The following is a 27,958-nucleotide window of genomic DNA, read 5'->3' as shown; positions in this document are numbered from 1 at the left end:
CTTTCCACAGAATATCCCATAGCCTTGGCATCTAGATGGCTTCAATATGTCACCAGCTATGTCCCATGGGAAACTCTTCCCAATGCCCACACATAGCTGCCCCATGAATGGGGTTCAAAAGAGAAAATGTATGTTGGAGCTTTTAATTGATCGGGATGAAACTCTGCTGGCTCTGTCTTCAGACCAGAGAGGGTATACCTAAGAAGCCGTTGAACTTGACTGGACAATAAGATGCTGGACTCTATGTTTGGTATATGCTTGCAATGGGGGAATCTCAACTGAACTTGAACTGTGGTTATGCAACAAGGTGGAGGAATCCACCATGGTGGGAGGGTTTGGGGAGGGTTGGGGAGAACCCAAGTACCTATGAAACTGTGTCACATAATACAATGTAATTAATGAATAAAAAATACAGATTTTTATGTAAGCAGCTAAATAAACATATCTTTAAAAAAAAAAGAAAATGGGCAAAATCATTCACAGTTGACACAGGTAAACTGACACTGTTCATTTTGTGGAATGTGTAAGTTGTTCCTTGAGACTCCTAGGAACATCCATGGCAGGGGTTTTTGAAAAGTATTTTGGTCATATAACAGCAGCTAGGAATAGCAGCAGGAAAAATACAGGCAACAGATGTGACTCAAAGCAGTGTTGTGAAATTCACATTGCCCAAAACTCTGTACTTAAGAAAATTAAGATGATGTCCTGGATACCATGGCTACCGCTGCTCTCTTAATTGCAAAGGTGAGACAATAGTCCAAACATTCTCTATGCTCCTTGTATGTAAAAAGCTGTTTTTACAAGTCAAGGTAAGAAATTATAAATTTGTTTTAACTCCAACAGATTCTGATGAACTGTGAGCTGATAGGCAAATATCTTGCAGTTTCAAGGCACAAACTCTTCCATTTCTACTTGCCTCCCCCCGGCCCCCACCCACTGCTGCTGCTTACTACAAAGCAGTATATTTTTTCTCTCAAAGATTTCAGGATTTTTATTTCAAAGATCAATTCTGGGTCAGTATGAAAGTTTCATTCTAGAAAATGTCAGTGGGCTGAGTTTCACAAAAGAAAACAACAAAGGAGAAAGCAGAAGATGTGTTACCAAATTAATAGCTATTTTCTTCACCTTTTACTCATCACAAATTCCCTTTCTGATGACTGTCAATGGTATCTGAAGGAATTTCTCCTAACAGACCACAGGTTTTAAACTATTTATATTTCTTCAATTACTCTATAATGCTTCCAAAGCTTTATTTTCTTTAAATGTTAATTGCACACTTAAAGGTTAGTTAAGTTAAAGGTATTGAACCATGATGCCCTTTCCTTCTTGCTAAAATATAACCTTTCTTTTTTGTCTTATATCTCATTAATGCATGTTAGGACCAGAAGAACTGAGTTAGGTTCATTCTTAGTGAATTTATGTGACATATATGGATTTCAGCCAGCATTTTAAAATATATCATACTATTGTATATAAACAGGACATCAAATACTATTATTTTAATTACATGATAGCTTGATATTTTTAAAAATTCAAATAAGTAACATTTTCCCCTGAGTCTTGACTAAATTCCCATTCATCTTAACAGACCTCTCCCCCACTTTGAATGACCAGAAAACTCAATTCCTTAATGCAATTTATTATGCCATGTTTTTCTTTTTTTTAAAGATTTATTCATTTTATTACAGCCAGATATACAGAGAGGAGGAGAGGCAGAGAGGAAGATCTTCCATCCGATGATTCACTCCCAAAGTGAGCCACAACGGGCCGATGCGTGCCCATCCGAAGCCGGGAACCTGGAACCTCTTCCGGGTCTCCCACGCAGGTACAGTGTCCCAATGCATTGGGCCGTCCTCAACTGCTTTCCCAGGCCACAAGCAGGGAGCTGGAAGGGAAGTGGAGCTGCCGGGATTAGAACCGGCGCCCATATGGGATCCCGGGGCTTTCAAGGCAAGAACTTTAGCTGCTAGGCCACACCGCCGGGCCCTATGCCATGTTTTTCATTACTTAACGGTTTATGCCTTAAACTAGTACTTGTTCGTGTGCATAATTAATATAAATCAGATTCACGTGTTGTTTTTATTCTTTCAAATGGCAAGCACATTGATGACAGGGACTGGTTCTACACATATATTTTTTTCTTCTTCCTTTCAAGAAACATTCTGACTGCATTACTATGAAATTCCCAGTGCATTCACCACTCAAGATTCTGCCTTCATTAAGATTATAGGTTCAAAAGGGCCAGGTATGTGCTTGCACACACAGTGAAATTATAATAAGCATATAAGAGAATTTTGTGTTCATCTGATGCAAAATAAATTCTTGTCAAGTGGATTTGGTATAATTCTCTTATTTTGATTTGAACTTCCTAACGTTTCTATAATTTCCATATTCAATTAGTAAGAGACAATATACCAAATGCTAATTAACTGGTTTCTAGCATTCAGGGGAACAAATCCTCTACATGGAGTCACCAATTTAAAAAAAAAAAACACATTGGTTGGTAAAAGTACAGGTAGGCTTTGAAAACCTGATGAGAACAATTCCTGATTATGGACTACAACAACTGAATTTTATAAACAGCCAGTTATTATAGGGTTCCTACATTACTGATCTTTAACTTGGTTCAGGTAGAGGAACTTACACTTAAATCATTTGAAATTCAGATTAAGTTTGGTCCTCTAAATGCCTTGTTGACTCTCCTAGGACAACTTTCACTTTAGTGTTAATACCCACACTGATTTCTAACCCTGACTCATGCCCATCCTCAAGTTTCACACTCTATTTAAAAATATATATTTATTTTTGGTGTGAACTCAGATTTATAAAGAGAAGGAGAGACAGAGAGAAAGATCATCCATCCACTGGTTCACTACCCAAGTGGCTACAAGGACCAAAGTTTAGCTGAACCAGGAGCTTCTTCCAGGTCTTCCATGCAGGTGCAGTGTCCCAAGGCTTTGGGCCACTCTAGACTACTTTCCCAGGCCACAGGCAGAGATCTAGAAGAGAAGTGAAGCTTCTGGGATACAAAGTGGTGCCCATATTGGATCCTGGCACATGGAAGCTGAGGACTTTAGCCATTAGGCTACTGAACTGGATCCCAATTTCCATATTTCTAATCGACATTCCCATTAACTCAACTGGAACAACTCTAAAGGGGAACTGAATCTCACTCTGACCCCCTTAATATGTTCTAATGCTTATTCTAACCTGATTCTAACACTTATCAGCTTTTCCTAATGGGCCAATCCTACCCACATGACTGGCCTCCTCTCCATTTTCTAAGACTTCAAATTAAAATTACTGTTCAGCCACAAGTTTTGACACTTCTTCCTGGTAAAATTCCTTCCAGATTTCACCCTGCCATTAAATGCCACAGACAAAAAATCTGGGCTAGGGATATCACATGGTATCTAAACATTTCCTAATTTCACTTCAATTAACTTCTTCAAAATGTTCCATTGTTGTACTATATGGATTAATAGAGATCACAGATAAATTGATAATTTCTATAATTATAAAAGCAAACATTGGGAATATTTTGTATATTTTAAAAAAACCTTGCTCATATCATGATCCTACTGTGTAGAAGAAACATTATGTTCTAAAATAATTTGTGATTAATCTAAAAGACAATTAAAATATTACTCTGATGCCAATTTTATTTTGTTTATTACCTACTTTTTGCTTTAAAAAATTTTAAACCATATTAAACATAAAAATATTATAATCCTTAAAAATAATATAATGAATGACACATTATAAGCACTGAATAATAAATGAGGTGTATAAGTACATATATAAATGTAACAGTCTTCCTAAATATAACACAGATGGTTAATATCTATCCAAACCATGTGGGTAGAACCCTTGAAGCATGCACCACACCAGGGACCCTGGATTGATATTGGGTGGTCGTTCCCTATCTCTGGGTACTGGGATGGTTTGGAGGCTTGGAATGGCTCATTCCCTTATCACCCCCAGCTTTCCCCAGATACAAGAATAACAAATAGAAAATTTGATAACAATTATCATACCCACTTTTTCTTAATCCTCAATCCTTCCTAGCCTGAACAACTATGTAAATATCATCAAAAACTCTTTAAAATGAAAAAGTACATATGTAAATGTAACATTATCCTTAAATATAACACAGATGGTTACACATGTTAATAATCTTTCATGAATTATATATTTTCTTGTATTTTAAAGTAATAAGATTCACATAATATATATTCTAATTTTAAGAAACATTCTCCAATACATAATAGCTTTTTGATAGACAAAAAAGGATGACAGCTAAACAATATATTCCTTACACTATATTCTGTTTAGGTATCACTTTTTCAGGGTCATGGCTAACTGCCACAAACCAATATAATCCTTTATTAGTATAAAATATCATAGGTAGATGTTTCTAAAGGTGAATTATACTGTGATAATCAAAGACCCAATCTATCAAACCAGTATGTTTTTATGTTGTTGTTGTTTTGTTTCAAATTGTTTTTATTATTTTTTTTAGGTACAGGGATTCCTCTCTCTCCTTTCCCCTCTACCTCCCTAACTGTATGGTTGTAAGGTACAATGTGCTTTATGTGGACTGCTCAGAAAAACTCTCTTGAAATTTTATCCAAATATACTAAAGGTAAATATTAATGCTATATTCAATCACTGAACTTTTAGTTTATATGTTTCCTTCATGGTTTAAAAAGAAAAACAACCATTTCTTTGAAAGGAAGGGTTGCAGAGACTAGGAGAGACAGGGAAGAGAGTTTTCCATCTCCTGACTGACCTTCCTAAATGGTTACAATATCAGGCTGTTCCAGGCCAAAGCCTGCAACTACATCTGAGTTGCCCATATGAGGAGCAAGGAACCAATACTTGCTCCATCATCTGTTGCCCTTCCATGTATATTTTCAGGGAGCCATCAGGGACTCAAACGGATGCTCTAATATGAGATGCAAGAATTGAAAGCAGCATCTTAACATGCTGTGCCACAGTTCTTGCCTCTCCTCTATGATCATGACCTGGGCATCTGAAGCTACGTGATTCTGTAAAGACCATGAAAGCTAGTATACAAGCAGAATGATCACACAGTTAAATGAACCATGGTACATCGGAATGCTACCACTCCTCTGTGGATCCAAAGAAAGAAACAAATCTCATTCCATGAAGAAAAACACATGTAAGTACAAACTTGATTCAATTTACAAGATTTTTACATCAATAAGTAAATAATTTCAATTAGTTTAAAAAGTGTTCTAGAAATCACCATATAGGATTTGCTTTCATTAGATACTTATTTATCCATTTTAAGGTAAGTATTACTTCCAAATTCTAGCATTCAAAATGATAGTAAATGCAAACAGGTACCCAGTAAAGAAGCAAAGCTAAAGCATCCATGGTACCCTGGGCATTTTTTAAAATATTTATTTACTTGCTTGCTTACTTATATGAAAGATAGAGTGACACAGAAAGAGACAGAAAGAGAGAGGGATTCTTTTAATTGCTTTTAGTCCTCAAATAGCTACAACAGCCTGGATGGCCATTTGGATGACCAAATGGTTGGCAGGGGCCAAAATATTTAGGCCACCTTTCACTGCCTTTTAGAGGACATTAGCAAGAAACTCAGTTGGATGTGAAGTATCCAGGACTCGAACCTAGGCCCATATAGGATAATGGCATTGCTAGCAATATTTTAACCTTCCATGCTACAGTGTCAGTTCCATACTGAACATTTTGACACATCAGGTATCCTTCATCAGCTGATATTTTCCTGTTAAATTAAGAATAAAGAACACTTGATGTCAAATACACTAATATAAACATGGTGGGCATTGGGCAGTAGCTATTATTTTTTCCTGCTTCCCAATAAAAGGACCCTAGAGACACATTAGGGAAAAACAAAACAAACAAACGAGCAACTTCTACTTCTAGCAAAATAGCTGACTAGTTGCCAGAAGGTTATCAATTTGTAGAATATCTAAAATGGTGGATAAAATTTTAAAAGTATGTCTTTTGGTGAAAACCAAGCTGGCAAGAAATTAAGGAAAAAACCTTAACACTCACCTCATTTACTTCCCCAAGGGGAAAAATAAAAAGAAATACACTTTCACAAACATAATCGAACACTGCAGGTCACATCGTCCCCCCATGAATTCTACCAAAATACAAATCAAGTACAAAAACACCAAAAGACAAAGCTTATGACTCAGAATGCATTTAAAATAGCAATAATTCTTCATGGAAACACCCAATGAAGAAAATGAAAGAAAATCCAGAAAACCATTTAGAATACATAGGTGAGAGCAAATTACTGTCCCTAAAACATCAAGAACCTGTGGAAAATAACATCAAAATGAGTGACACAACAGAAGAAAAGGCAAAAGACTCAAGCAAGCATTTTACATAAGAGGAAACAAATGGCTCCTAAAATGGCCCACAAATGGTCTTAATGGTGCAGTCTTTCATTAGTCATCAAGAACTCAGAAATAAGATGTTCTTCTCCTCCATGTGTGGCAAAATATATAATTGCTACAATATTAAGTATTACTCAGGGCACATACCAACAGTTTTCAATACCATCTTCCCATTAAAGCAACCTTGGAAGTTCTTCTTTAAAAAAATATTGCTAGACTTCATCCCCAGACATTCTGATTTAACTGATCTAGGGACAGGGTGGCAGAGCTGTAGTACTCTTTCCATAAATGATAAAAATGGCAGCTGACTTTCAGAATTATCTATTTAGAGCAACAAGGATTCTTCTACAGCATTTGTACGAGGATAAACTGGTACAATCATTTCTGAAAATAATTTAGCATTTTTTGAAGTGCTGAGGACACATACAAGCCCATAGTTTAATAATTCTGAGACCACAGAATCATTCTTAATCTCTAGCACACTACAGGATCTCACAGAGGGATAAGCACAGACTGCTATTCTCAAAGCATTTTTAACATTAAGAAAACACTTACTTCTTTCTTTCTTTCTTCAGGAGAAAGAGAGCATGAGAGAGTAAGTAAACTACAATCTACTACTTCTGTTCCCAAATGCCTACAACATCTGCTGCTGGGCCTACCCAAATCCAGGAGTGTAGATATCATGGTCTCAAGTACTTGAATTATTACTACTATCTCCAAGAATCTACATTAATCACCACCTGGATCTGGAATCAGGAAGAAGAAACATGGAATCAAAACCTAGTACTCTGATATGGGGTTTGAGGCATATTAATCACCATGCTAAATGCCTACACCAAGATCTTCTGTTTCTAAATGATTTCCAAGTGATGCTGAGCCTGCTGGTCTGTGATCACACTATGAGAATGCCTGATCTAGAGGAGTGCGTCAATATTTATAGAACAATTAAACAAATATTCAGTCACAGTACTTGTATTAACATATTTATGGTGACAATAACAAAAATAATAAAAACAAAAGCCAAATTTCAGTAATACTATGCAAAATTTTTATTTATTTATTTATTTATTATTCATTAATTACATTGTATTATGTGACACAGTTTCATAGGTACTTGGATTCTCCCCAACCTTCCCCAAACCCTCCCACCATGGTGGATTCCTCCACCTTGTTGCATAACCACAGTTCAAGTTCAGTTGAGATTCCCCCATTGCAAGCATATACCAAACATAGAGTCCAGCATCTTATTGTCCAGTCAAGTTCAACGGCTTCTTAGGTATACCCTCTCTGGTCTGAAGACAGAGCCAGCAGAGTTTCATCCCGATCAATTAAAAGCTCCAACATACCATCAGCAAAAATTTTCATCATTATGGAATTAATTGACATAGTAATGAGTAACCAATATGTTAAAAATAAACGCGAGTTCTTAACCACCTTCTGTGACCACCTCATTGACATTTCAATTTTAGTTTGTACACAACATATAACATACATAACATGTTATACATAACATCGTATCCTCTTAAATTAAGGCAAACGTGGTATTTAACCTTTTGGGATTGGTTCATTTCCCTTAGCATTATGGTTTCCAGTTTGGCCCATTTGGCCACAAAGAACTGCATATTGTTTTTTTTAATAGCTGAGTAGTATTCCATGGAGTAGATGAACAATTGGGACCTCATCAAACTAAGAAGCTTCTGTACAGCAAGGGAAATAATCTACAAAGTAAAAAAGCAACCCACAGATTGGGAGAAGATCTTCGCGCACTACGTAGGTGATAGAGGGCTAATCTCCAGAATATACAAAGAGCTACAAAACAACCAAAATGCCAAAACAAACAAGCCACTCAAGAAATGGGCACGGGAAATGGGCAGACATTTCACAAAGGAATAAACCCAAATGGCCAATAAACATATGAAAAAATGCTCAATTTCCCTGGCAATAAGGGAAATCCAAATTAAAACATCAATGAAGTACCACCTAACGCCAGTAAGACTGGCCCACATGAATAAAAGCACCAACAACACTTGTTGGCGAGGTTGCGGGGAAAAGGGAACCCTACTCCACTGCTGGTGGGGCTGCAGGTTGGTACAGCCTCTATGGAAATCAGTATGGAGAACATTCAAGCAACTCAAAATCAACATACCGTATGATCCAGCAATAGCACTCCTAGGAATATATCCAGAACAATTGTTTTATGAGAAACCAACATGCACTCCTATGTTCATAGCAGCACAATCAGTAATTGCAAAAACATGGAAGCAGCCAAAATGCCCATCAGCAGAGGATTGGATAAGAAACTATGCAAAATTATAGTTTATGAATGCTACAGACCACTATGCCACAGTAAAAACATCAAAAAAAAATTTCCGTACACATAAAACTGATGAATCTCAACAAATTGCAAAATCTAACTGTAGAACCTACACATAGTATGATTCTGTATTTTAAAAAGTTAAAAGCAAGGCATAGATAAATAACATATCTTTTAGTCAAACAAAAATATGTGACATAATTATGAAGAAACACATGGGTATAATAAGCCTTCAATTATATCCAAATTTTTGTTTTTGTATTTGTTTTTTTTGTTTGTTTTTGTTTTTGTTTTGGGTTAGGGGGACAAGGGATAAATAAAAGCTTCATGGATGTCACCAATGTGAGCATATATTTTATTGATAAACATTTATTGAAACTATGTTTTGAGCTGTAGACATATATCCTCAGGCTACATGAGTGTACCTTGTGACCCTTTATGTGCAAATTAATTCAACTACATAGCCTCAGATAACTTATTTCTTTAAAAGAATTTTGGGGCTTTCTGAGCCTTCCATTCATCTGACCCAATTTAGTATGAACTTCTTTTTATGAGTCTATTACAAAGAGTATTTGGTGCAAGACTATTAGCTAGTTAAGGACTCCTGATACTTACAATGTATAAATATATTCCTAAACTTGCAGCTCAAGGTTTAAACTCATCTGCTTCAATCTGTGTTTTTTGAAGAAAAATAATTATTGTGAACTGTCTCTAAATATTCCATAGAGAATCTTCAACTGAGTTTAAAAGCAATGATTTTAAGGTGTATAGAACCCGACAGTATATAAACCAAAATTGAAATGTCTATGAGGAAGTCACAGGATGTGGTTAGGAACCTGCACTTTCCTTTTAACATACTGGTTAATCAATACCATATCAATTAATATCATAACGTTGTAAATTGTTGCTGATGTTATCTTGGGGCTTTTAATTGATTGGGATGATACTCTGCAGGCTCTGCCTTCGGACTGGAGATGGTCTCTCCAAGAAACTATTGAACTTGGACAACAAGTAGCTGGACTCCATGCTTAATATATGTTTGCAAGGAAAAAAAAAAAAAAGAAACTATTGAACTTACTAGGACGATAAGATGCTGGACTTCATGCTTGGTAAACACTTCCAATGAAAGAATCTCAACTAAATTTGAACTGTGGTGATGCAGCGGGGTGGAGGAGTCCACCATGGGGGGAGGGTTGGGGGAGGGTTGGGGGAACTCCAGTGCCTATAACACTGTGTCACATAATGCAATGTAATTAATAAAATAAAGGAAAATTTTAAAAAAGCAATGATTTAAGTGATATGAGATGACCCTGAAACACTTCTATTCTTAGGCATTCTTTGTACCAAAAAAAGATTCAAACAGAAAAATGAAGAACCTCTACAGCAAATTACAAATCTAGTTTTGTTACAAGTATATTCCCCTAGAAGCAAAGTTCAAATTACATAAGTATCCCAGAGAAGTATTCTTGGTCTCGGGAATTGAGTCCCTGATAGGTATCAAAGTTAATAACATTCTTCTCTAACGCAGTTCTCAAAATTGACCATTTTCTCAATTGGAAATAGACATGTTCAAGTTTATTGATAAATTTCCATCAAACAAACACTTCCACAATTTTACCTCAAAATGGAAAGCAATGGAATAGATAGAAAGGCTCTGGGATACACATTAATGCCAAATCAGGTGAAAATAAAACAAATTCGCATATATAGCATAGTATATCAGTATAGAATTGTCAAATACATGTTATCCCATGAATTCTTTTATATTTGTTAAGTTTGTTGTTTTGCAACACATTGGCTTGACTTCACATGTAGTTTTGTACCAAGTAGTTACTGCTACATGACTACCCAATTTTTTATTAATAACTTACCAATTCTCTGCATATGTTTTTTAAAAATTTATTTGAGCAAGTTATACAGGTAGAGAGGGAGAGAGAAGGGGAGAGAAAGGGAAAGAGGGAAGGAGGGAGAGAGGTATGGAGAGAAAGAGAGAGAGAGAGAGAGAAGGAAGGAGGGAGGGAGGGAAGAGAGCGAGAGACAGAGAGAGATACCGACAGAGAAAGCACAACACAATTAATTGGTTTAATCCTTCAAATGCTTAAAATGACTGGAATAGGCTAAGCCAAAGCCAGGAGAAGGTAATGAAATCTAGCTTTCCAACATGACAACAGGACTAAATTGCTTCAATCACCTTGTACGATCTATGCCATTAGGAAGCTGGAGTATGGAGCCAGAGTTGAGAATCAAACCTGGGCTTGCAGATGTGGAATGAGATGCCCAGATAGTTCAAACACCTCCGCATAGGCCCTATCCTGTTACTGACACTTGACATGTTGTTCCTTCTATGCAGACCTGGACAGAACATCAGATAAGCAAATCTATGTGTTCAGGACTTAAGAGGCCTGCTAAATGTTGCCAAGTTCCATTTTAGCAGGCTGAACCTGTTTCTATTCCTCTATAATTTCCTGTCTTGTACAGGGGAAGTACACATTTACATTTTTTATATCCTGGTTAGTATCTGTTGTCTTACAAATACGTCAAATGGTCTTCAGGCATTTAGGATACCCAATAACAAAAGCTTCCCTGTTTTTAATGACCTCTTCAGTAACATAAAATGTATGGAAGAAATCAATTTACTGTTATTATAACTATATGAAATACTGACCCTTAATAAACAATACAGCAGTTGTTCCCTCTGGATTTATTGCAGTACACAACTCATGCACTTAGGCTAAAGGGTACCAGAAATATTCCCTTGAGTGAATCATGCCATCCATCATACACATCTGCAGTACAGGGAATCCATGTAGATGGGTATGGGTTTTGACTCTATGCATAAGAATTTTCACAGAATTCATGTGTGACCAAAATATTTATGGACAGCAGAAAAGCCCAGAACTTATGATGACTCTGTACTTGTATAAATAATGTTGTCATTTTATATGGAATTCTTATTCCTACTTTCATATAGTTTGGTTTGTTCATTAAGGGAAGTTGGGATGGTTCTTATAATTTTCAGAAAACAATGAGATAAGATATCTTAATAGCAGAACTAATGAAATTCATAAGTATGACACTAAGCTAAGAATGAACTGCTTATTACTTCACTATAAACTTGAATGGATTACCAGTCTCACAGGTTAAAAAACAATACATTTAAAATATAACCTGGAGCTGGTAGGCTTCAAGCATGAAGAAAAGGAAATAGAAAACCTAATTCTCTGAAATTCTTATCAGTTCATATCATATATGTATATATATATATGTGTGTGTGTGTGTTGAAATAACTGCACTATACTATATATATATTGTACCATACTATATATATTATCCACAACATACATATTTCACTTTACTGTATTATATTATATATTATACTATAATTGTGGTATACATAAAATTTGCAAACATTGCATGTTCATTGAAACAAAAAGCAATTTATTAGCACCAAATAACACAAGTTATCACATAAAATGAGGCACTATCATCATTTACTTGGCTGAAAATTAAAAAGAATGATCCAAGCAAACAATGTGTATATGGTTGAGATGGTTGGCATCGTATATGAAATCCATTTTCAAAAGCCTTTGAAAAATTTATGAATTATAAACTAGAAAGGAGATGATGAGTTAAGGAGACTGTTCAGTCTGGTAGAAAAAAAGTAGGGAGCATTTCTACTAGAGGATGACTTTCAGTCAAATATTCAAAAATATAAAAGACACTTAAAACATATGTGGTCATGTATAAGGAGAAGAATGAAAACAAAGTCAAGGGCCTAGCGTGGTAGCCTAGTGGCTAAAGTCCTTGGCTTGCGTGCGCCAGGATCCACTACGGGTGTCAGTTTGTGTCCTGTCTGCTCCAGTTCCATTCCACATCCCTGCTTTGGCTGAGGAAAGCAGTAGAGAATGGCCCAAAGCCGTGGGACCCTGTACCCATATGGAAGACTCAGAAGAAGCTCCTCCTGGCTTCAGATCAGCTCAGCTCTGGCCGTTGGGGCCACTTGGGAAGTGAACCAGGGTATGAAAGATTTTTCCCCCTCTCTCCCCTTGTCTCTGCTGATCTGAGCTTCCAATAAAAGTAAATAAATCTCTTTTAAAAGGCAAGTTGGATATATAATTCAATATTAAGACATTGATAAATTCATCAAATCTTTGAGATAGCTAATCATTGCAGTACTTAAAATTGGTGGTAATCATTGCTACTCTTATTTAAGAAAGGCAATGAGTTTTCAGAGAAAAAGAAAACCTAATGATTAAAATAAGACACACTAGACTGAGGCAGTTCTAGAGAAAAAAGGACCAGTTAGGAAACAATGGTAGTAAAATTACTAAAAAGATAAAAGATTAGTCCAGTCAAGTATGAATGGAATATTCGATCTGACAGATCTCCAATAAAGTATGAGTCCAATGCCTATATTTGGATGAGTATCAGGCAGTGTCAAGGTTGTGAGAAGGGATGACAATATAGCAGAAAATTAGGAAAGTAGGGAGATGGTACAAGGATATGAGTCTTATTTAGGGTGTTCAACTGATAATCGAATGTTGGAGTGGATAGGTATTTAAGATAAATGGTTAGAAAAGGTGAGGGATAAGGGCTAAATAGATACTCAACATGCTCGTCTATATTTTTGTTTGCTGAGTATTTCATAGTTTCTAAGAGTTTCAACATATGCTCCAATTTATTTTATAATAACTCAGTTTGCTAAGCATGCATTTCCTCATTTGGTTGGCCAGAAATACAGGATTAAAGAAGCAAAGTAACTTGCATCAAAATCCTACAGGGAATAAGTGAATAAAACCAAGACCATGGTATTCCTCCCTGCAAGCCCACCGCCCCGGACACTACACTGAGTAGCATTTTAAGTGTGAATCACTTCAGGATAGAAACTACAATGAGACAATATGACAATTAGTCCTTGGCATTCAAGGAAGAAAAGTAGATACCTTATTTACTTTTACTTTAATTGTTACTGCAACTTTTAATGACTCATTTTTCACTCTATTCAGCTATATACTTTGAAAAAAAATATGAAATGAAGGCCAAAGCATTTAGTCTTATTTTTTCCCACAATGCTGAAAGACTACATTTCATTAAATAGTTCTATCACTCTGAATCTTTCATTTAGAATAAAATAAATATTTTTTTAGTTGAAACATTATTTCATTTTACTAAAATGTTATGTATTAGGCAGAAACAGAATTCAATGGCCCTTATATTACTAAGTAAAATTAAATATGTCTTGTCACCTAACTACATTTATATATATGTATATATTCACAGAAAAAAAAAAACAGATTTCAGTGAAGTCATTTTTAATGCCTTATCCTGGAAAAAGATATTTTAAGAATAATTTAACGTCTACTCTGATTTCCAAGAAAAGACATACTAGAACATATTTAATCAATCATTTTGGTTACGTTTATTAAAGTGTAAATTCCCCCATTTCCCATTTGCCTGCATACTGCAGCATGGAAAACCATGTGGGTTAAAAAAATCAATAAAATGAATTTCAAATACTTATGTTCTCAAATTAGTGAAATAATCTTGTTTACCTTACCTAAATAACACATTAAAGTGTTTTCTTCAAAAGTGCTATAAATTGTCCAAGACTTACTTTGTAAAGTACACCAAAAAGGCAAATACTCTGTCATAAAAGAAAATCAGCCAACTCATCACTGACTTTCTGAACAGTTGAAGATAAGTATGGTTTGTAACTTTAATACTTGACTGAGGAACACTGCAGTATAACAGGATTGCATTTTATCAGAATAAATGCTTGGCAAGACTACTTGTATTCCTGAAATTTAAAAAATTAAGTTTTTTTTTAAACATATGAAATTCTTTTCTGGTCTGTTTTTTAAGCTTATACCAATCAACTATCTGAAATCTGTCATGAAGTTTGTAAAGGACGTGAAAAATAAAAGCAAATGAATAGATGTCTATTAAATTCTGAAACCTTACTAGTTAGAAGGGTAACTTAAAAAACTTTTGCAAAAAATTAATTGAAAGAAAAATTTGCCTTAGTGAAAAATTTTTAAATCTATGTATATATTTTCATAATATATATTATATATATATAATATATATATATATATATATATATATATATATATATATATACACCACTCAACTAATTGATTACAAGCAAAGGATTCAAAAGAGCCAGTATTGTGGCATACCAGACTAGGCTGGTGATTCGGGCAACTTTATCCCCTATCAGAGTGCAGGTTCAATTGCCGACAACCGTGTTTCCAGTCCAGTGTCCATGGAAAATGGCTCAAGTACCTGGACTTCTGTATCCCATGAGAGACATTCAGATGTAGCCCCAGGTTCCTTTGATCTGGTCCTTCCAGCCCTGGCTACTGTGGATGTTTGGTGTGAAGAACCAGCAAATGGAAGAAATCAAAATCAACCAGTCTCTCATTCTCAGTGTGTACAGTGAAGAGTGTATGCATGTGTATGTGTAACTCATCTTAAATAAGATGCAAAATGAATTTTTATAAAGCTAAAACAGAATAGTAGATCATGGATAAAAGCATTTTTAGATTGCAATTGTACTATAAGAAATGGGATTGAAATGCTTTATGATTATCACTGTCATTGCTAATGTTTCATATTCCCTAAAGAATCATGAAAATTAACATAGTTAATACAGGATTTTGTTTAAGAGAAAAATGTTTTCAAGTTGTGCAAAATTAATGTCATTATGGCCTTAATTGATGTATTTGTAGTCTTTCAAAGTCGTCAACCTTTGTGACGTGCACAAACACATGGCAGACTCACAAGCTTGCATAAAATCCAGATGGTCAATAGCCACATAAATAGATCAATGATTACAAAGACTGATTAACGAAACAAAAATGAGCTCTACTATTACACATGCATGAACTTCCTGACTGCAAGAATTACACTCTAGAACTGGTTAATTGAAGGAAGTTGGAGAATCTTTTCTCACTGCAGAATCAATAGATTTCCATCAGTCTTTCACGGCTAAGGTTTCTGCCTGGCATTGGCAGAGTGGATGGCATGACGTTAACTTCATTTAATGAATTTGTCACTATCGAATAATCAGTTATATAGATCACATTATGTGTTTTGAGACTTAAAATCACATTTGGAAAAACAAAAAAACTGTTACAACGTATAGATCCTAAACACATTGGGTACAGTGCTAGATATTGAAATGGATATAAAAGAACAGCAACACAACTAGCTTATATGACAATTATTGGGGTGGGTCAAAGGGCAGGAAAGCAAGCTGGGATATCTCCAATGGATGCATTGCAGTATTACACAGAACATCCCCAAAGGAATTTTCGTAGATTTCAGGTAGAAAAGAGCTATATTTTACCTGAGGTATTATTAAGAAGCATTTAGGCCTGTTTATTAAAAAAGGAATTAACTTTAAATGAAAGCAAGGGAGGGGGAGAAGGGAGGGAGTACTGGAATAGCTACCTAAACATTTCAATTGGGGTGTCAAAAGAGATAGTCATAGCCTTTCCCTATTTTCCTACCTGACAATTGTCTTTTTTCTTTGTATTTGTTGAACTCTATTAATGGAGTCATGAAACTTTTGACTATATAGTAAACCAAAGAATGTCATAAAGACTATTAAAATGGGAAAAAAAAAACATGTTTAAGAAACAGTAGAGAATAAAAGATGTTTTCTCTGTTCTCTTTTACTTATCACACCACTAAAATTTCCTGTGTCGGCTTCTGTGACATCTGACAAGTACCCAAGCCCTCTCTCTGATATGTTAATTTCTTTTTATCTGATTGATTTACTATTATCCATGTTCTTAATCCATGTGGCTTCCAGAAACACAGTCTTTGCCATCCATGTGGGGAGACCCAGATGGGAACTCCTGGCTCCTTGATTCAGCCTGGGCTAACACTAGCCTGTGAGATATTTCCTTCTAATTCTATCTTTGAAGTTAGCAAATAAATCTTTAAAATAAAATCTTCCCTTCTCTAGTGGAGGTATTTTCTCTCCATCATAATTCACCTCTTTTTGTCAGTGGTATAATCAAAGTCCTTATTACCAAGACTTTTTATGAATCAGAATTTAACTTATTATTTACCTATCTTCCACTTTTATCCTACCCCTAATATATTTCAGGTATCTGTTATACCGTAAACTTAAAATTTCAATTGTCTCCTATGTTCAGTCTCTTCATGTCAAGCCCTTTGGAATACTGCAGATAAGGTAACTTTCCTAAGCAAACAACTGGAGCATTCTAAACTCAACAGTTTAGCATTCAAGTTGTCTTCCAACGATCAAAGATCTGGTGCTTATAGGGCTAATAATGAGTTAGAGTGCAGGTAGAAGGCAGAAAGAAGAGATAGGTTCTGATATTAGTTGGAGTGTGTATAACATTAAAAATCTATTTAACCATTATAAAGATCAAGAGAATTTGAGAGCACGAAAAAGGGGAGAGATAAAGCAGAATGATTCTGAGTTAGTTAGTGCTGTTTATGTCTGTACAATACAACCCCAATCAATACGATCTTTCCTATTGCCACCCAAAGACTCTTGGGCTATACCAGAATGATGAAAACATTACCCTGTATACGCCTCAAGCCTTTCTCCAAAATTCTTTTCTCTAATCCCAATCTGAATTGAAGGCCACTAGTGTGTCAATATCAAGAACAAATATCACTTCAAGAATGGCTATTTTAATCCGAACCCTGCAACTCCCTTCTCTAAGACTCTATACAATGTTCCAGTCTTCTTTATTTCTCCATGGAAAGCTTCTGCATAAGCTTTTAGATCCCTTCTCAGACACAAAGGATCATAAAAGAAATATACTGAGTTATATAGATATTTACAAAAATAAATTGTGACACAAGCGATCTGCTTCTTGATTAGAACATTCAAAAATAAGATATAAGTAGTTCTGTCATGATTTTGAAGTAATAATGAGGATAAACAAAACTTCAAGATATCTGCGCAACTGCAACGGGATAAAAAATGTTTATTTTTCCAATTAGTGTCACGTTTAGTGATACTATTAATATGATTTTGGTCTGGTACTTGCATTGTTAATTAAAGGAAATACTGAATATTGATTAGAGGTTAATGAAAAATGAAGATGCAATATTATTCACATCTAACTTCAGGGTTTCTTTTTTTTTTTTTTTAAGATTTTATTCATTTTATTACAGCCAGATATACACAGAGGAGGAGAGACAGAGAGGAAGATCTTCTGTCCGATGATTCACTCCCCAAGTGAGCCGCAACGGGCCGATGCGCGCCCATCCGATGCCGGGAACCAGGAACCTCTTCCGGGTCTCCCACGCGGGTGCAGTGTCCCAATGCATTGGGCCGTCCTCAACTGCTTTCCCAGGCCACAAGCAGGGAGCTGGATGGGAAGTGGAGCTGCCGGGATTAGAACCGGCGCCCATATGGGATCCCGGGGCTTTCAAGGCGAGGACTTTAGCCACTAGGCCACGCCGCCGGGCCCTAACTTCAGGGTTTCTTGAGTTCTCTCCATAGCTTTCAAAAGGGGTTATTGATTCCTTGATTCTTAATCCCTGCTCCACCACATCTTTGTAAATCATCATACAATAACAATACACTACATCATACGTGGATCATCTTTTACTCATATATACCTTCTGACTTGGAGCAGAAATTATCTACAAAATGTTTTTTTTCTCAGAATTTAAAACTATTTGTACACTCCAGCGAGCTTAACTAGAACATGCTTTCCTTTATCGCAAAATATGTGGATCACTTTTTTTGAAACTCTGAGTTTATTAATGTTCTATAAGACTGTCTACAAATATTTTCTTTTTACCACTGAAACACTAAAAACAATGACTAATCTTAGATTTGTTTCTCAATAGATCAAAGTAAATGATGCTGAATCAGATTTCCAAACCTAGGATAATAAACATCAACTAAATTTAGTGCACATTTTTTGGAAGCAATTTATAATTACATGTATTAAAGTCTCCTCAGGGCCCGGCGGCGTGGTCTAGCGGCTAAAGTCCTCGCCTTGAAAGCCCCGGGATCCCATATGGGCGCCGGTTCTAATCCCGGCAGCTCCACTTCCCATCCAGCTCCCTGCTTGTGGCCTGGGAAAGCAGTCGAGGACAGCCCAATGCTTTGGGACACTGCACCCGCGTGGGAGACCCGGAAGAGGTTCCAGGTTCCCGGCTTCGGATCGGCGCGCACCGGCCCGTTGCGGCTCACTTGGGGAGTGAATCATCGGACAGAAGATCTTCCTCTCTGTCTCTCCTCCTCTGTGTATATCTGGCTGTAATAAAATGAATAAATCTTAAAAAAAAAAAGTCTCCTCAGGGTATGTAAACTTTTAAATATTTTTACATGTTTCTATGTCTTAGGACATTTCAATTCTTCCTACACAATGAATTCATTTTCTATTTTAAGGTTTGACACTTTGTATCAAAAAATCTATTAATATTTATCATAATTATCTTACAATTTGAGCTTGATCTTACTGATCAAATAAAGGTTTTCTTTTTCTTTACTAAGGCACTTACCTTGCCAAATTACCAAAATCTATTAGTGGTTTGCAAGGATAAGCCTATTGACTCACACTAAGAAAAATAATACTGGTGTACATTCCAGTTGTTAGGAAGTGATGCATTGTTGTTGTTGTTGTTATAAGGAAACAGCCATGCAATATGAGCAGCAAACAATGATTTTGCATGGATGAAGTTCAGTACGCTGTAATCAGATGAACTTACAAGAAAGTTATTCCAATGATACATATTTTTTTTTGATGGTGGAAAGCCGAAGTTTACTAGTGGCATCAGACTTAACACAGCAAGGGTCATATAGGATAAGGGAGGAGGTATTGACCTTATCAACAAAATCCATCAACTGCTTCTATACTTTTGTTTGGAACTCCTCTTGTGTTTATATATATATATATATACAATATATATTATTAACCTTACATAGTTGACTAGGACACAAAGGGTCAAGGGCTACAGGAAAGTGGGTAAGATCATTGTTTCCACATTATTTTTTCTCTGTATCTGGGAGGAGGGGAGAGATAAAGGGCAAGGCCCCACCCAGCCTCCCACTCACCCCAGGTCCCCAAAGTGAGGTATGCTCCGAGGGTCCTGCTCATGTAGTTTTGATAGTTCAACGGTTCTGAATTGCTGCCAGTCCTGCCATTCTAAAAACAATGAAATCTATTCAGAATCCTCTGGTTGACATAGTCTCTTCATGGTTGGCGTTCTGAGATCAGCAATTCAGTTGGAGGAATCTCCAAAGAAACTTCGTCTGAGGTGATCCCAGACCTGATTCTTGTGTGTGCTTGCCAGTACAGGGTCTGGCACCATCCATGGCCCCAGTCAGCTTATGCACATGCTGGTTGTTGCAACTGTTGGGTCTTTTCTGATTTCAGCCCTGTCTTCCACGCAAACTAATGGGTGTTGTAGTCCAGCCCGATCCTGCCCACTTCATACTCGGCCCTCTCACAAACGAGTGGGAGCTGCAGCCTAGTCAGGGAAACTCCCCATAACCCCCACCAGGCCTGCACCCTACCCTGGTTCCCATGTTTGCCAGTATGTACCGCAGACTTGTTCAGTCTGTCCCACATCCCATTTAGCTCTCATACATGTCAATGGGCATTGAAGCCTAGTTCAACCCAACCAGCCCTGCTATCCAGTCCACACACATACTGGCAGGTGCCTTTCTGTCTAGTCACCCCTGACCCTGTCCTGGTTTTCAGGCTCTCCAGTGGGAGTGGTAACCCAAGAGGAAGGTGCCCACTATTTCCCTCCCAGGCCACTCCCACTCCCTGATTATGCACTCTCCAGGTGGTTATGGAGTTTAACTTGACAGAATTAGACCCCAATGCCAGCCTCTGAGAGATTATGCTGCAGCAAAGTCCAACCAACCATCACCTAGTCTAATTTATGCTTGCACCAGTAGGAGCAGTCAGCCAAGACTGGCTTTTCCCTGATCTAGTTCAAATGAGGCTTATAGGTGTTGTAGCCCTGCCTGGTCTTATCTGCCCCCATCCCAACTCAGGCTCTCCAATGGGAGTGGCTGTCCAGCAGGGGATCCCATATTCCCCCTGCCGGCTTTGCCCCCTCCCTCCCTGGTTCTTACGTGTGCTGGATGGGCGCTGTGGCCACATCTGGTATAACTCACTTCACCTTGGCTTTCCATCATGTGCACTGGTATATGCTGTGACTGATCCTGGCACAACCCACACTCTGTTCTAGTGCTGGGATTCGCCAGCAGGTGATGTGAACTGGTTCAGCCGGGTCTGCCCTCAACCTAAGCCAAATGTATGCTGGTGGATATCTTTCTCTGACCTGGTCTGAGTTGCTCCCTATTGTGGTTCTTGCGCTCACCTGCAGGGACTGTGTCCCAACAGAGTAGTTGCCCAAGCTCCTCCATCACAACCTCTCTCTATGAGCATACCTGTGGGTTCATGGGCCAGCCCTACTTGGTCTACCTCCTGTCCTGACAGTAACAGTGGCGTTTCCTTGCTGTCCTTCAATCCATTCCTGTTTTTACTGTTGGATATTTCAGCCCAGCCAAGGCTCATCAATACCCAGACACTGCTAACACCACACATGGCTCAGCAGCGGCAGAGACCTACCCTAGTCCATCCTACATCTACCCAGGTTCTACAGAGCACCAGATGGTGCTAGAGTCTAGCCTCGTTAGGTTTGCCCAGCCCCAGTTTACACTTGTGCCAAGGGAGATTGCAGCCACATCCAGACCAGAGTGCAGCCTCCACTCCAACCCACGCATTCTCCCATTGGAACCCCAACCCAGCAAGAGTGTACTTTCACAGCTCCCCAACCAGGTCTATTCCCAGCTCTAGATTACACACACATGCCAGTGGTTGCTCTGACCCAGCTGGCTTAGCCCCTCACCTGTCTCAGCCTTTGCCTTCGATGCTGTGGCATAGTACCCCCGGCTCATGCAGACCAGTCAGCGTAAGAGCCTAGCTCTGCATGACCTGTGCTCCATATTGATTTCTGTTCTTCCTTGTGAGTTAAGGGTTGCTCGGCCCTGCCTGGTCCGCCCCCTTGCAGTCACTGCTTGACCCACCCCACATGCTGTTTTAGGATGCACATTCAGGTACTACTACATTGACATGCACAGACTGTTGTCGGTTCCTTTACCCGTAAGTGATGGCAGGTTCCATGGCCACACCTAGCTCAGCCCATCACCACCCAAGCTTGCACGTTAATCTGTGGGACTTGTATTTCCACAGGATTGGGCCCACACTTCCCCCCCAGAATCTTTCCCCAGACCTGGTTCTCCTGTGTGCCGGTTAGTGTCTTGAACCTGCCAAGTGTGACCCATCCATTGTTCCACCAGTCAGGTACTGGTACCTAACCCTGCCAGACAGGTCCACAGCCATAGCTTTCATGTGGACTGGTGTGTGGCAGTCAGTGATGCTCTACGCTAACAGCCCATCTCAGGATTCATGTGTGGGCTGGTGAATCAGTCTGGCCCAAATAGATGTTATGGATTCTCTCCTTCAAACCACCAGATCTCAGTCCCCATGCTTGTCAGAAATTTCCATGACCCCGTTACTGGGAATCACCCAGGAATCATCCCTCACCTACACTCACACTGGGCTTATCCATGGATGTCCCTAGGCAGCAATTACATACCTTAAAAACCCCAGAGCTTGCCACGGGGTGGCCAGCAGGCACAGCCATGTGCCAAACAGGCACACTGGCCTCCTAAAAGTTAGGACTTGGTCACCACTTGGCAGCAGTGACCATGGCCGGAGTCCCTAGCATGTGGCCTGGCTGGGGCACCCCCTGCAGCCACGATGCTGCAAGAGGCTCCTTTTGCCCCAGCCCAATGGCTGAACTGATGATACCTATTTAGTGCTATGCGTTATCAATGTATTACATGATAATTAGACATAAATGGTAAAGAAGCCATATGAATGGCAAATTCATGTTACTTATCCATCACTAAAGCAAACACTTCTGGGATGGGAATGGTAAATAGGTTCTGGTTATTCCAATCTTCTCTCCCAAAAAAGGGAACTGGTCTTTGGAGGTTGGAAAGTCATATTAACTATTTTGGTACAGGAAGAGCCTAACTTAACAGAAATGCTTAATATTTGATCTGTATGAATAGAAACAATATTCACATTGTTAATTCATATGAGTTGTTTATCATTTGTGCAACATACCCAAGTAACACAATTTCAATTATGCATATTAAAGTGTTTTCTTCCTATAAGCAGAACTAAGAAAATAAGTTTTGATTGAGCAAGGTAAAGAAAAAAATATAGAATATTGGACACTGTGAAGCATAAAACATGGCATTTTTAAAGTTCCTAGAACATAGAAGGCACAAAACTAAAGGGGCAAAGGAGTGAAACAGCCGGAGAAAGAAAGTGAGTGAGTGAAAGAGAAGAGGGAATGGGAAAAAAGAATAGGGAAGATAGATTTTAAAAAACAGGATGAAGAGAGATAGGTCCAGGTCAGCTCATACATAGCACTCAGAAAACATACAGAAGCACAGAGTATTAGAGCAGGATTTATACCTTGCGATTCTCCGTCATTACACCCTCCCAGAGAACAAGCCAAGATTTAGCATCACAATGTAATTTTATAAGCACTGTTTTTGACCAAAAAATGGAGAAAATTAAAGCCAGCAAATCCAAGAATTGAGATATAATTATTGCCAACTCCAAATTTTAAGCAATCCATGCTTCCCAATAGGACTATATTTATCCAATTTAAACAGGGAAACAGAGACATATTTTTTACATATAATAAAATTAGACCTAAAAATAACCTAGGTAATATATTTCTGGTGAAATATGTTAAAAGCTTGTTGTATGCAAGCCACATTCCTAAGGTGAGAATCTCTGCCGGTTCTACATTCCGTGAAGACTTGAAAATATAACTCTAATAAATATTTTTAATATTACCATCAAATAAGTAACAAAGTACAAGCACCATTCCACATATGTATATTCTTTTCTTTATTTACTGAGACATATGAAAGAAAATCTATCCTGTTTTAATGGTAAAATAATGACTACATTGATTAACTCTTCAAACTACAGTTCTATTGTAGTATAATTTTATTACATAGAAAAGATTAGAAAACTTCACTTAGAGTAGCATTACAGGTTTATTTACCATGCAATATTTTAAAACTAAAGGCTCCAATTGGAAGAAAGAGGGAAACTTCATGCCTTTTTACTGTGTGAACAATCAATGGACTAATAAGGATAGGATAAATAGGCGTCTTCAATAAGGTCATGGCAACTGACATTACAAAAAAATTACATATGAATTTAAAATATTTTATACCAAAAAAAACTAATCTTTTAATTTCAAATTTTTTGAACTTTTTTCAGGTTCCCTCACTTGATCAATTCTCCATTTACTTTCAGAGAACTATACATCAGTTTGGTGCACTAAGTTTTTTTTTTTTAAATGGTTTTTTCACATTGTGATTTCTTATTAAAGTGTAGCTTTAATTGATATAGCTACAGTACGATAACAAAGAGCCTGTATAAACTCAATAAACTTCAATCTCACAAAAAAATCATGCCTAGATTTCAAATATGTAAGTGGGAAAATATGTGACATAAGCCTATAACTCTAAAGAACATTTGGAGAGACACGTCGCAAATAGTTCACACGGGTTCTCTGAGATTTAGAAACAATTTGAGCACAACATGGCAAAATTGCAAAATTACTGATTGTAAAGGACTCAGTGTCTTGTTAAAGTTAAAATAAATGTATTCACTGGTTCATTCCCCAAATGGCTTCCAATGGCAACAGCTGATGATCCCAAGTCAGGAGCAAAAAGGACTTTCTCCAAGTCCTCCACGTGAGTGCAGGGGCAAAAGGCTCTGGGCCATCCTCCACTGCTTTCCTATGCCATAAGCAGGGGGGCTAGAGCAGACATCGAGCAACTGGGACATGAACTGGTGCCCACATTAAATGCAAGCCCTAAATAAAATATTTTTTGTTTTTTTTATAAAAAAGCGGCAAGTGTGGGTGCTTGGCCTAGCAATATCTGTTAAAATGCTGATGTCCCACATCACAATATGTGGGTTCAACTAATCGCCCTAGCTCCTGATGTCATCTTCAGAGGAATAAAGCACTGTAGAAGGCAGCAGTCATGCATCAGTTAGTTCGATTTCCAACACCCAGGTGATAGACTTAGATTTAGTACAGCTGCTAACTCCCAGGTCTAGTGCAGCCCAGGCCCAGTTATTGCAGGAAATTGATGAATGAACCAGAGAATGCAGAGCTGCACACATACACTCACTTTCTTGCTCACATTTTCTTCCTTGCCTTTACAAATGAGTAACTTCAAAGACATCAAATAAGTCTAAACAACCCTCCCCCAGAAACACATCATGACTACATCTTGTTTTATTGCTCTTTAAAAAAATAAAGAACTTATTTATTTATTTGAAAGGTGGAATTACAGAAAGAATGAGAGAGAGAGAGAGAGGAGGGGGGAGGCAGGGAGAGAGAGAAAGAGAGAAACACTCAGGGCCATACGTAGCTAGAATTAAAACATTTCTACGTAGTGCTTTACTATACAGAGCATTTTATGTGGCCTATTCCTGACAACTGCCCTGCAACGATAGATGAGAAAGCAGAGTTTTAGAAAACTAAACTTGCTTACCCATGGGAGGCAGAATATCATAATGTATTTAGAGCCCAGATAGACCTTGTTTTGAATCTCAGGTCAGCCTGTCTACTAACTGAAAGCCTGTACCATTAAGCAATAACTCTAAGCCTCAGTTTCCTGATTTGAAAAATGCATATAACAGTTATATCACAGAATTATCCTAAGGTCAATGAAGTAATAAATACATAAGGTCGTTGTCTTAATCACCAGGAATCTTGTAGTACCCAACAAAAGACAACTCTATCACTTAATCCTTAATCCAGAACAACCTATTTAGCCTCTTAAATTGTGTTTTCATCCATAAAATAATCACTATTTTATGCATTTAATGAGATGATATACATATCACTTCATGTACAGTGAATGATAGATAATGATATGCATGTATAGACTTTATTTAAAAGAATAAAAGCTAATAAACAGTGGGGGAAAAAAGAAGCTAAAGCTTCTGCAGTGAGCTCTTTTTTAAAAGATTTATTTTATTTATTTGAAAGGCAAAGTGACAAAAGGAGAGACAGAGAAAGAGATATCCTATATGCAGGTTCAATCCTCAAAAGCCCTCAACAGCAGTGGCTACGGTAGGTGGAACTGAGGAGCCAGGAACTGCATCTAGGTCCCAGATGTCCCAGGTGGGCAGCAGGGGCCCAGATACCCTGTTATAGTTGCTGTTTTCCAGGTGCAGGATCAGAAGTGGAACATTCTGAACCTACACAGGGGAACAGGTGTTCTAACAGGGAAGCTGGTGTCAGTGGCAGCAGCTTAACCCACGGTATCACAATGCTGGTTTCCTGGTAAGAACACTTAAGATCAACACAACTAAACATTCCTGATTCTATTAGCCATGATATAGAAGACCACTTTCTCATAATTCCATGGAAAAGAAAGCAATTGAGATACACCTCTAAAAATGTTCTCAAAAAGAAAATATCCAAGTTACCTGAATTAAGGCCTCACTCAGCATGTCTTCATCAACTTCCAAGATAATGTTTTTTATGTCTTCATATGGCATGCGATATGATCCCAGGAATATTGCTAAAAGAAAATTTTATATTTAAAAATAGAACAGCAACAAAAATTTAAAAGTCTTAAGAAATACCTGACATTGATTTCATAGACTCAAAATATAGTTTTTGTCACAAACTTTAATTCACAGATTTATGAACACACAAAAGTTACTTCCATGTGATAGATGTTTCTAACCACCTAACCAAAGTGACCTATTACCTCAGGCTCTAAAATTTACAGCTCATGTAGATTTCTGTACCAAATAAAACCCTTAGTAATTTAGCACTCACTCTTATATGTTTACATTTTAGGTTGGGATGGTACAAAACAGTCCATAAAAACTTAAGAGATTTTATTTCACACTGGACTTTTAATTCAATGTATAATTTTGTGTTGATGAAAACAACCACACAGCACAACTTAGCTAAAAGTATCCAAATAAAAGGCAGCAGATCATTTTTCAGTGGCCTCCCCTTATATGTGGTTTCTAGTTTCACAGTCTGCTGCAGAATACAAACAAAAAAACAAAAAAAAGACCTAAAAATGTGCAGTTGGAATTTTTAAAGATTGTCTAAGTTTAAAGGTTTTAAATTACATGATATTTTGCTTTTCTCTAATTTTTATCAATTTTATTTACTTGTTTGATAGCGCTTACATCCCTTCATTTTCTCTTCACATGCCTATAGTAGCCAGTGAGGGGAGCAGTGCAGTGGGAGAAGTAAATTCAGGAAGCAGAAACTGAATCCAGTCTCCTATGTGTGAGTGGCAGGAACACAACTGCTTAAGAGATGGCAGCTGCCTTCCAAAGTCTGCATTAGCAGGTGGCTGGAATCAAGAGCCAGAAACAAGAGTCAAATCCAGGATCCCTGATGTGGGAGGTGGGTACTTTCATCAGTTCTAACCACTAGGCCAAACAGTTCTGTAGTTCATTTTTCACTGTGTGATGAAATATCAGTGACTTCCTAATATGCTAAACCCAGAACACAAATCATTCTTGTGTCTAGCACATCCATGTTGCAAAAGCTACCTGTCCACTGGTTGGCTATTGGTCATCTCTGTTATCAGACTATTTGTCACTTTAAGGCATTGCTAGTACTAAAGAATTTCTTATTTTACTTACAATGAACCCAAGAGGCCAGAATAGTTATATCAGCAATTCTGATATGAGAAACAGAAGCCATAAAGGGCTTTAAGTATTATATACCATCAAAAGAAAAGATGAAGTACCATAGGATATTTGGAGAAGAGAGGCTACATTCATGTTACTTCATTACAGTGTATTTTTATAATTGGTCTTTTAGTATTTGCTATAGTTAATATTGCACTATGCCTAACTCATAAATTAAGCTTCATCATAGTACATACACATTGAAAAATACAGGCATCCACTGGAAGTCTTGAAACACAACCATCACCGATGAGGGTAGATTACTGACCTTACAATTGTTTCACATAAAAAAAAAAGTGCCCAGAACATCAGTGCCTTTGCTTTCCTGCTGGCAGTGATGTGGCATACTATTAGTCACTTCATACAAGGAATCATGATTTCTCCTCTCAACTTTTTCTTAACTGGGTATACATTAT

At 37.5% G+C, this 27,958-nt stretch overlaps 1 protein-coding gene across 5 annotated transcripts in view; it reads right to left on the bottom strand.

Annotated features, from left to right (window-relative positions):
* The window catches only part of DIAPH2 (diaphanous related formin 2), an 859,995-nt gene that overhangs the window by 479,767 nt on the left and 352,270 nt on the right, over positions 1-27,958 (bottom strand). For all 5 annotated transcript variants that reach the window (XM_058659086.1, XM_058659087.1, XM_058659088.1 and 2 more), the window contains one exon: positions 26,307-26,401. In XM_058659086.1, coding sequence (XP_058515069.1) covers positions 26,307-26,401 — 95 coding nt within the window. The remainder of the gene's footprint in view (positions 1-26,306; positions 26,402-27,958) is intronic.

Source organism: Ochotona princeps, chromosome X (genome assembly GCF_030435755.1).
Source record: "Ochotona princeps isolate mOchPri1 chromosome X, mOchPri1.hap1, whole genome shotgun sequence".
Classification (NCBI taxonomy): domain Eukaryota; kingdom Metazoa; phylum Chordata; class Mammalia; order Lagomorpha; family Ochotonidae; genus Ochotona; species Ochotona princeps.
This window is presented reverse-complemented; position numbering and strand designations above follow the sequence as displayed.